Genomic DNA, 11,878 nt, shown 5'->3' with positions numbered 1-11,878 from the left:
TTTTAGACCTATTCTCCTAGTTTTTTAAGGCACGTGACCCAGTTTCAAACTTGACCTAGATATCATCAAGGTCAACATTCTGACCAATTTTTATGGAGATCCATTCACAAGTATGGTCTCTAGAGAGGTCACAAGGTTTTTCTATTTTTAGACCTAATGACCTAGTTTTTGACCGCACATAACCCTGTTTCGAACTTAACCTAGATATCATCAAGATGAACATTCAGACCAATTTTCATACAGAGCCCATGAAAAATATGGCCTTTAGAGAGGTCACAAGATTTTTCTATTATTTGACCTACTGACCTAGTTTTTTACGACACATGACCCATTTTCAAATCTGACCTAGATATCATCAAGATGAACATTCAGACCAATTTTCATACAGATCCCATGAAAAATATGGCCTCTAGAGAGGTCACAAGGTTTTTCTATTATTTGACCTACTGACCTAGTTTTTGACCGCACATGACCAACTTTCGAACTTGACCTAGATAGTATCAAGGTGAACGTTCTGACCAATTTTCATGAAGATCTCATGAAATATTTGACCTCTAGAGAGGTCACAAGGTTTTTCTATTTTTAGACCTACTGACCTAGTTTTTGAACGCACATGACCCAGTTTCGAACTTGACCTAGATATCATCAAGATGAACATTCTGACCAACTTTCATAAAGATCCCATGAAAAATGTGACCTCTAGAGTGGTCACAAGCAAAAGTTTACTGACGGACGAAGGACACAGCTCACCTTGTCACTTTGTGACAGGTGAGCTAAAAATAGGACCACCTAGAGTTATAGTTCCTTGTCACTGCACTCCCTCCCAAAAGTTTTATAACAAAAGGGATAGAAATTTCACCAAAATTAGTCACTGTAAAGAAAAGGTTTGCGAAGCCATAGCCCGATACCTGCATTGGTTTCAGACATATTAACAACACTTTTTGGAGATTTTCTGAGTTTGAAAGGAGAAAATTCTAAAAAAAAAAAAAAAAAAGAACTTTTTTGTTACAATTTAAAGCAAAATTATTGAATTTAAATTATTAATTTGTATAATGATCCTAAAGTTAATCATAAAATCTCTTTACAGTCTATGTGTAAGGCTTAAGAAACTGGTGAAAATGTTTATTTTGAGACCATTTGCAAGTGCAGAAATGGAAAAGATGTTCTTACATGTTATTTGAACTTTCTAACTATCCTCAAAAGCTTTGTTAAAGTCACAATGTTACACCTTCGCTGGTTTCACAGATATTCAGAGAAAAACAACAATTCTGGTGCATTTTCAAATCCAAGAAGGCAATAATTTTGTCAAAATCATACACAGAATTATGGTACTTTATACTAACACTACGATCCAAAAGAATCTGGTATATTTTCAAACTATTATAAGTGGTCTTGTGTATATGGGAGTTTTTTTAAACATGTTGAAATTGTAACTGAAGTAGTATGAATGAGCTTATAATTATTATTGTTAATTTTATAACCAGAGCTTCATTGCCATACTGTACTGCTGAATACCATATTATAGCACCATATAATATTTGATATTTATTAAATGTTGTTTCATTCCCGGACAAACAAACAAAAAATGCTATTGCTGTTTACAGATAATGAAAATGCACTGGCGAGGTTTGCTACAGCTGCCCACAAGAATGTCGTTAAAGACAAGCTTGAACCTGGGCAGGAGGTACCAGAGGAGCTCTTCTCCTTCCAGTTAAATCCAGGGAAATCTGCTGGGAAAAGAGAAAGAACTGAAACACAACTAATGAAAGAGAGCAAAGAGCAGGACGCTCCTTAGAGTCCTAAGAAAAAGAAACTGAAAGCAAAACATGGTCAAACTGAAACAAAGGGAAGATTCTAAGGAAACCAGCAAAGAGGAAAGAAAAACAGTCCAAACAAAACTCAGACACGAGAAATGACAGAAACACAACTAACGGAGAGCAAAGAGCAGGCAGCTACTTTGAGTCCTAAGAAAAAGAAACTTAAAGCAAAAAATGGTCAAAATGAAACAGAGGAAACCAGTGAAAAGAAAAACGAAAACAGTCAAAACAAAACTCAGGCAGGTTCAAAAGGGAAATGTGTAGATGGCACTGCACTTCAAATAGGGAGAACTATGATTTCATTGATGGACCAGTTTTTGGATGAAAGCCCTCCAGCTTCAACCAGTGGAGAACAGTCAAACTCAGTAGAGGCCAACAGTGAAACTGATTGCATCTCGAAGACGAAGGCAAATCAGAATCAAATACATGATAATGGTGGATCTGATGGCAAGAACACAGGAAGCTCTACAGTGCCCCCTGGATGGAATATTTTACCAGTTCAGCACTACAGAATTCAGCACCAGCAAATGGTTTTCAGTCAGATGCTGATGATCTAAATGTCCCACAAATGAGTCTCACCAATACATGGCAGACTTGCCAAAGTGCCATGGCTGCTGTAAGCAGTGAAACTTCACACAGTCCAAACAGACAAATACCAAGTATGAAATATATTATATAATATTATTTAAACTGAAACTGAATAATTTGATTAAACTCCTATTTTTATACAATGATACTATATTCAATGGCATTGTACATAATAATGATAATAGTTATTATAACAACATTAATAATGACAATAATAATAATAGCAGCCTTAAACAGTCATGACCACACCCATCGCCTTGAGATCATTTTACCCCTATTGCCAATACCATATAATTAGTATTTTGATATTTATGACAACATATATATCAAGAAAGTGAAAATAGTGTTAGCTTATACAGCAAGATTCTTAATTTGATTATTAATTTAATCTTTTGAGTAAACTTTGCCAGTATGCAGTGATTTCAAAAGGAAACTTTAACTAAACTTTGACTATAAACTGAAATTGTTCAGATATATTTTATGCTATTTATTTGTGTTTTTAGTGCCATCAGCTGAGGTTCTGCAAACTTTGAGGGCAGTCTGTCCGCCAGATTTCATTGCTTTTATAAGCTATTTAACAGAACATCTACAGCAACCAAGTAATTGTAACCACCCTTGTTTCCAGGTAAATACAAAAATCCTTGTGTAGTACATTACTGATATGTATGTAAATAGATATTAAAAAATTATTCCGAGGACAGAAAGACAAAGTAAACAAAACAGTAAAATCTCTTATTTCTTAAGGGAATCCTTTAATGCAAAAATCATTTCAATTGGTTCTGTACAAGTTTACTGCTTTAGCAACCAATAAAAAATGTAATTATGGCAAAATTAATTCATCATTTCCCTTTGATTCTTAAATCTTCTGTAGAATTACCTTCCTAACAAAATGCTTTCATAAGTAATTAGTATATACAGTGCATTCGCGATGCTACGAATCGCAGTTTAACGAAATACCGGTATACTACGAAAAGGTTTTGCGGTCCCGGCTGCTTTCCTTCTTATTTCTATGTTACAAATTCGCGGTTTTACGAAAATGCAATTTTACGAAAAATGCGCTCCTACGAATGTATAGTTATGTCCTTAAAGCATGTTTTCAACTTGTTTAAGTTGCGATTTTACGAATACCTGTATCGTCTAAATTTTCACACCTTCCATAACGGCGTGAAAACTTTTTAAAGTGGAAAGTGTCACTATCATTTACCTGGGCGTAAACAGTAATAAAAGTGTGAAAACTTAGTAATTAAATTCGAAACACATATTACGCTGTACACTATGACAAGTTTGTGGTTAATTTTTTCTCCCTATAACTATCAGATCGGATGGCATACCAGTCACACTTGCTTTGATATCTATACGTGTCAAACAATCACAGCATAAAGAAAATAAAAACAAATATTTAAGTCCTGATCGTCTGTTTATTGTCGTTTTATTATTCCAAACAATTCAGTAAAGGGTAGCTGAGGGTATCGGAATATGCAATTGTGATTTTTTGTTCTCGTGCAACATTGTACCCTATATATGTTTAATGTACAGTGAATAAAAAAGTGAAGGAAAAAAAAAAACGTTTTACATTCCAGATACCATCTGAGTTCAGATTCGAATAATATTTGTAGTAAACCTAGATGTCATATAAAATTGGTATGCATGTACTCCTATACGAAAATTACGTTTAAATATCACGGGTTACGACGTGTAGATATTAAGGTGCTGTATAGCGAAATTTCCTATGCTACGTTCGAACGAAAATGCGATATTACGAAAAAAACGGGCGGTCCCTTGGCTTTTCGTAGGATCGCGATTGTACTATAGCATATTTCTAATGTATTAAACTAATGGCTGATGATTTGTTAATCTTTTATTTAGCCTCAGGTTAATATGCCTCAGCCTCAGCCAAGTTTTTACATGGATCTTATGAATAGTGACATTGAGAACAGCTTATGCTCCTACCAATCAGTCCCTGAAGACCTTTCAACTATGTGCCATTAGAAACCAGTACACCAGCAAAGACAGCATGTACCACATCTATGGTAGGTTGACTTGCATATTAGAAGTTAAGATTGCAATAATGCATGTGCACACTATACAATGCAATCCAATAAGCAACAATAAGTGTTTAAAATAAATGATCTGGTAATTATTAGTCATTAGTGTCTTGCAACATGTACATGTTTTTACCAGTATACACCACTTTTAGACTGTAGGCATATATTTTTAGGGCTCAGGGATGATTTCAAAATTTTAAAACCGGTTAATCATTTGTATGAAATCGAATCAAACCGGTCAGTCGGCCGGCATATTTGAAATGCTGTTTTCTTTCCAGACGACTGTATAAAGGTAGTTCATTAGGAACTTACGGACTTTATTGTTTGGAAGCAGTGTGATAATTAATAAGTCATATTTTGGTGTATTTTATTTTAGATATATCACGACAAGCAAATCCGAGACTATTGATAATGTTCAAGTTGATGTGTTTTAACGGAAATATACTGTGTGTCTTATAATATGCTGGTCAAAGAAATGTATAAAGATAAAGTACGATTCGTGATGTTTATTGTTTGAAAGCGATTAGCGGTTTTGCAAAATTGAAACCGGTTTCACCTAGTAATCGAATCGGACCTAATTAACTGAGTAATTGTCCTGGTCCTGTATATTTTACCAACTATAGTGCTGCATTATAATTTTGTTAAATCTTTGTGGGTCTGTACACTACTTTAGCACTTTTGATAGATTCTTAAATGATTTTAAAAGTAATTTATTGTGCTAAAATTTAACCTTCTGTCATTATGATAAAATATTTGTTTTCAAAATCACTTTTACAGTTAGTGCAATATTTTTTATTTTCAGACATCTTCCAATGTAGAATTAAGGAGGTCCCCCAGAAAGCAAATACAAACAAGAGGACCATGATGGTCCTGAATCGCTCACCTGTTTCCACATGACCCAGTTTTGAGTATGACGTCGTTTTTTCTATTATTTGACATCGTGACCTAGTTTTTGAGCTCATGTGACCCAGTTTTAAACTTGACCTTAGTATTATCAAGATAAAAATTCTGACCAATTTTCATGAAGATCCATTGAAAAATATGGTCTCTAGAGAGGTCACAAGGTTTTTCTATTATTTGACCTATTGACCTAGTTTTCGAAGGTACGTGACCCTGTTTTGAACTTTACCTAGATATCATCAAGGTGAACATTCTCACTAATTTTCATGAAGATCTCATGAAAAATATGGCCTCTAGAGAGGTCACAAGGTTTTTCTATTTTTATACCTACTGGCCTAGTTTTTGACCGCACGTGACCCAGTTTCGAACTTGACCTAGATATCATCAAGATGAACATTTAGATCAATTTTCATGAAGATCCATTGAAAAATATGGCCTCTGGAGAGGTCAAAAGATTTTTCTAATTCTAGACCTACTGACCTAGTTTTTGACCACAGTTGACCCAGTTTCAAACTTGACCTAGATATCATCAAGATGAACATTTAGACCAACTTTCATACAGATCCCATGAAAAGTATGACCTCTAGAGAGGTCACAAGTTTTTTTTTATTATTTGACCTACTGACCTAGTTTTTGTAAGGCACGTGACCCAATTTCAAACTTGACCTAGATATCATCAAGATGAACATTCTGACCAATTTTCATTAAGATTCTTTCAAGGGTATGGCCTCTAGAGAGGTCACAAGGTTTTTCTATTTTTAGACCTACTGACCTAGTTTTTGATAGCAGTTGACCCAGTTTCAAACTTGACCTATATATCATCAAGATAAACATTCAGACCAACTTTCATACAGATCCCGTGAAAAATATGGCCTCTAGAGAGGTCACAACGTTTTTTCATTATTTGACCTACTGACCTACTTTTTGACGGCATGTGACCCACTTTCGAATTTGATCTAGATATCATCAAGATGAACATTCTGACCAATTTTTATGGAGATCCATTCACAAGTATGGCCTCTAGAGAGGTCACAAGGTTTTTCTATTTTTAGACCTACTGACCTAGTTTTTGACCGCACAAGACCCTGTTTCAAACTGACCTAGATATCATCAAGATGAACATTCAGACCAACTTTCATACAGATCCCATGAAAAATATGGCCTTTAGAGAGGTCACAAGGTTTTTCTATTATTTGAAATACTGACCTAGTTTTTGATGGCACGTGACCCATTTTCGAACTTGACTTAGATATCATCAAGATGAGCATTCAGACCAACTTTCATACAGATCCCATGAAAAATATGGCTTCTAGAGAGGTCACAAGGTTTTTCTATTATTTGACCTACTGACCTAGTTTTTGAAGGCACGTGACCCACTTTCGAACTTGACCTAGATATCATCACGGTGAACATTCTGACCAATTTTCATGAAGATCTTGTGAAATATATGGCCACTAGAGAGGTCACAAGGTTTTTCTATTTTTAGACCTACTGACCTAGTTTTTGATGGCACGTGACCCTGTTTCGAACTTGACCTAGATATCATCAAGTTGAACATTCAGATTAATTTTCATGAAGATCTCATGAAATATATGGCCTCTAGAGAGGTCACAAGGTTTTTCTATTTTTAGACCTACTGACCTAGTTTTTAAAGGCACGTGACCCAGTTTTAAACTTGACCTAGATATCATCAAGATGAACATTCTGACCAACTTTCATAAAGATCCCACAAAAAATGTGACCTCTAGAGTGGTCACAAGCAAAAGTTTACGGACGCACGCACGGATGGACGGACGACGCGCGATCACAAAAGCTCACCTTGTCACTTTGTGACAGGTGAGCTAAAAAGTCATGAAAAGGTAAACGATTATTGTTTGGGTGTTAAATGCTGTGAAATCAATTAATTTTGTGGACAAGAATTTTCGTGATTTTGACCAAAATTGCTATTTTACGGAGATATGAATTTGTAGATTTCATCTTTGGAACATAAAATGAATGGGAATTTAACTTGTTCGTTAGGACTTAATTTCATGGATTGAATGATGCCTCCTTTTTTTGTAAATGTTATAAAGTGAAACCTGATGGTGCTAACACCAGGGCTATGGTGTTTTACTGTAATATGAAAGTGTTATTTGAGATAACATGGTACATTTGTTACAAAAATCAATTGACATCTGTGTTGACTTATTGAACTTGTGACTCAGATGCATTGTTTCTGTAAACTTATTTAATCTTCCAGATTGTGAAGAATGCTACTACTCCTTCATCTGGCAGTCAGGGACCATCCCATGTTACACCAAAAAAACAGTCAGATGATATGGTTAGTATATTATTTTGCATATAGCCGCCTGGTGGAACGAAGGAGAAGAGCACTTCAAAATGTTTATAATATCAAGTACTTCTTCAGTGTCCTGACAAGATATTTGTTATTAATAACTTGACACAATTTGCTGTAAAATTTTAACTTAACACTAATTGCAGTAAAATTTTAATAATGGACAATTGTTTTGACTTATTGAACTTGTGACTGATGCATTTTTTTCAGTAAACTTATAAACTTATTTGATCTTCCAGATTGTAATGACTGCTACTACTCCTTCTTCTGGCAGTCAGGGACCATCCCATGACACACCAAAAAAAACAATCAGATGATATCATAAGTATAATTATTTGTTTATAATATATCGAGTATTTCTTCAGTGCTGTGACAAGTATCATATTTGGTATTTAAAAATTGATACAATTTGCAGTAAAATTTTAATGAAATTAAAAAAACTGGATTTTTGCTAAAACCCTTTCTTTGGTGTTACTATTACTGTAAATACCTCTGCATCCTGTGAAGGTATTGTTTTAATTAACAGATTCAGACAAGTCCTTTGTCTAAATTAAATGAAAGCTTAAAACAAAGTGTCTGTATCTATATGGATGTTGGTACATGTATTCATGGTTACATATAATTCTGATGTACTTCTTTTGTATCTATTATTTTCTTCCAATCAGCGATATGCATTAGTGTACCACATGACAGTCCAATGATACTTTTGTTTGATACAATAATTATGAATAATATGCCGTATTGGATGATACGTTCAACTTTGGTTTGAATCTCTTTATTAGCGAAATGATAAAAAACAATCAGCGATAAAATCAACATTAAATAAAAGCTAAATGCAGTGTTTCTCTATAGACATTAAAAGTATGGGATCATGTCTCTTATTTTTACTAAGAAAATTAAGCATAGAATAAAAGATTATTTTACATTGTCCTATACTATACAGTATATATTTTGATTATAATCACTGGAAAATAAACATTTGGATGTTCTGATGAATACTTGTGTCCAAATGCATCACAGTATTGTACAGAACAGTGTTACTTATCCTAATAATACTGTGTATAAAATAGAAGTGTGCACTGTTTTCAGGTCAAACTTCTGGATTCAAGTAGCATTCTTGTAAGCAGAAATGCTAAAAGAAAAATACTAGCTGCTGCTAAAAAAAATGGAAAAGAAGGATACATAGCCATGTATAAACTATGTGGTGAAATATTCTCATCAAAAGAGATGGCAGAATCTAGAGGCCTGGGAATAGCCAAGTCCTCCAAGGCCGTGGATGTGAGCCCACCACTGAATCCACATAAAATTAAAGACCTTAAAGGTAATTAGATATCAACACATTATCACTTTGCAGTCTTTTTATATAGCCATGATTTTTTAACTGCAGATATTTAGTTCATGAAAGGAATGTTGTCAGAACAGTATCCATTGATTATGGAAGGTAATGTTGTCAGAACTGTCTTCATATAATTATATTGATTTCTGCAGCTGTTGTGAAAATTTTAATGAAAAAAAAAATGTAATAAATTTACCTCATTTTTTTTTAAAAATGCCATCGAAATAAAAAAGACAAGTCACCGTGTCTAAAAAGTTTGTTTATACTCTGATTTATTTTAGATTTATAGTTAAGAAATTAAGCTTGAAGCTTATTTGAATAAATGCCTAGTGTACTTCCTGGTAAATACACAGACTGACAGACATAATGTAGAGGCATAATTATGATCTGATATTTATTATTTTCATTTATGCTAATTGATGAAATACTGTCCTTTATCAGTGAGATATAATCCATATCACTCACTGCTTTACCCATGTAGAGCGATATAACTTAGCCTTTAATTACTAAGACTTGAACATTGTGTATTAATTTCTAATTTTGCATGTAGAACTTAGAAAACAGTCACCATTGTTGTAAGTGAGGAATAATGTTGTCTTGCAATACTGTGATGGTGACACTTGTGAAAATATAAAAATTGTCCAGTTGGTGATATATATTCTTTATATTTGCTAATAACAAAATATCCACTTTACATCAGTACATATCATGCATTAGTACAATGTTTGTTACTTTTATATTTAGACTTTGTGACAGCATGGTGCAAGGCCAACAAATTGCCAGAACCAACTGACTCTCAGCTGAACAGTGCCTGTACTGAGAGGATTGGCTATGCAAGAAAACAGGAAAAAAAATACAGCAGTGACCTTTTTTATTCAACAGGAAAATGGAAATTTCAGTGACATTTTTCGAATTTTTTTTGGATTAAAATGTGATAAATTAGACACTAAAATTATTCACAATAACAAGGCATAGTTTCAGTTTGCCAGAACTATGGTAGCATGTCAAGGAATTTTTTTTTATTTGAAAGCACAACTATATATGTATTACTTGGTCTGTTTAAATCTTTTATATAACAGAACTAACAAAATTACACAGTTCTCTGTAAATGCTTTTATAAACAGTGGCTAGAAATTCCTAACTGAACTGTGGTACATTTATCTATTATGAAAAAGAATATAAAAACCTTTGAAATTATCCTGGAGAAAATACTCTGTATCGAAATGAAAAAAAAAAAAGCAGCATTTCTTTGAATTTTTAAGAGTACTGGTCTGGCTGAAGCTTATTGTCGAGCCCACTTGTGGAAGCGAAGACATAGTTGTCCAAATGGCTATTCGGTGTATGTGCATCCATTTTTGTTTGTCCGGACCATAAATTTGACATGCATGGAGCAATCTCGTTTATATTTGGCATGAATGTTAACCTCAGTGAGACGGAGTGTCATGCACAAACCGCAGGTTCCTATCTCAAAGGTCAAGGTCACACTTGGAGGTCAAAGGTTAAATTCAATTATTACTTTGTCCGGAGCATTTCTTCTTCATGCATGGAGGGATTTTGATGTAACTTGGCAAAAATGTTCACAACCATGTGACAGAGTGTCATGCGCAAGAATCAGGACCTAAGTCTAAGGTCAAGGTCACACTTAGAGGTCAAAGGTCAGATACAAGAATGACTTTGTCCGGAGCATTTCTTTTTCATGCATGGAGGGATTTTGATGTAACTTGGCACAATTGTTCACCATCATGAGACGGAGTGTCAAGTGCAAGAACCTAGAATTACTTCCCTTTGTTGTTACTATAAATAGCTTGTATGGTAACTTTTTTATTACTGGTCGTAGGGAAAAATCAAGACCACTTTTCTGTAGTACAATATGCATATTACATCCGATTTTGAGGTGTATTTTGACCTATCTCTACTGGTTAGGATTTTTGTGTGGACTTCCCTTTGTTGTTACTATAAATAACTTATATTGTAACTTTTTGCAATCATTTTTTATTTGGCATAAATATTTGCCTCAATGAGACAGGGTGTCATGTGGAACTCCTAGTCCTTTTGACAGCTGGCGGGCTTGAAAAAGTTGCCCGTGGGCATCTAGTTTTGATAGTTCTATTTTATACACATTAATAACTTCTGTTTTCATATATTTCTTGCTGCATTGATACCTTAAAGCACATGAAAGTACATTATTACCATGACAGATTGAATTAAAATGAGATCATACTTTGACTAACAATATTGTCAAATTGATTCCAGAAATGCATTGAATTAATAAGTTGATAATTTTTACTATATTAAGAATACCTTTTCCATGTTTAATAATTAATTAAATTCTTGTATTAATATCTTTTTTTGTCATTTTCATTTAGCTCATCCAACTATACTTTTTACAGAGAGTCTATTTTTAGCCATTTACACCTGTAAAATTTTACGCCCATAATATTTTACGTCTGTAAGTGAAAATATTTTTACGCAAGTAATTTTCATGATTTTCGCACGTAATTTGGTTTTGCTTTTACACCCGTAATTTTTTATGGATTTTACGTGTCTAGCTCATTTGCATATTACGTTCAAAATTACGTCCACTGTACGCCTACTTTACGTTTGGTTGACGCACGTCATTCCAGTCATAAACGTTAGAGTAATAACACGTAAAAATTGAATTATGCCCGTAAATATATAAAAATTAAGTCTATTTTACGGATGTACAGTTTCGTACGGGAATGCGTGCCTTGATAACAAAAAATTAGAAGGAAATGTCCCATTTTTGGTTTTCAAACTGAAAAGGGAGATAATTTTGTAAAAGCAAAAGTCAAACCTATAGAACTTGGTACTGTAAAATCATTTAATTTTGTGGGCA

The 11,878-nt window shown here is 33.9% G+C and overlaps 1 protein-coding gene across 1 annotated transcript; it reads left to right on the top strand.

Moving 5' to 3' along the window:
• The first annotated feature begins 1,180 nt into the window (after positions 1-1,180).
• On the top strand, positions 1,181-5,621 carry LOC123553110 (uncharacterized). The gene is made up of 3 exons (XM_053542472.1): positions 1,181-2,476; positions 2,909-3,030; positions 4,272-5,621. The coding sequence occupies exons 1-3, from the start codon at positions 2,299-2,301 to the stop codon at positions 4,392-4,394; spliced, it is 423 nt and encodes a 140-aa protein (XP_053398447.1). The 5' UTR covers positions 1,181-2,298; the 3' UTR covers positions 4,395-5,621.
• Positions 5,622-11,878: the final 6,257 nt, after the last annotated feature.

Source organism: Mercenaria mercenaria, chromosome 4 (assembly GCF_021730395.1).
Source record: "Mercenaria mercenaria strain notata chromosome 4, MADL_Memer_1, whole genome shotgun sequence".
Lineage (NCBI taxonomy): Eukaryota > Metazoa > Mollusca > Bivalvia > Venerida > Veneridae > Mercenaria > Mercenaria mercenaria.
Note: the sequence above shows the minus strand (reverse complement) of the source record. Positions and strands in the feature narration are given on the sequence as shown.

What these genes read in the sequence shown, in the direction of transcription:
- LOC123553110 (XM_053542472.1), top strand. Translation starts at nt 2,299, where the DNA reads ATGGAATATTTTACCAGTTCAGCACTACAGAATTCAGCACCAGCAAAT. An exon ending in TCCAAACAGACAAATACCAA is followed by an intron (nt 2,477 to 2,908) that starts GTATGAAATATA and finishes TTGTGTTTTTAG; the next exon opens with TGCCATCAGCTGAGGTTCTG. An exon ending in GTAACCACCCTTGTTTCCAG is followed by an intron (nt 3,031 to 4,271) that starts GTAAATACAAAA and finishes TCTTTTATTTAG; the next exon opens with CCTCAGGTTAATATGCCTCA.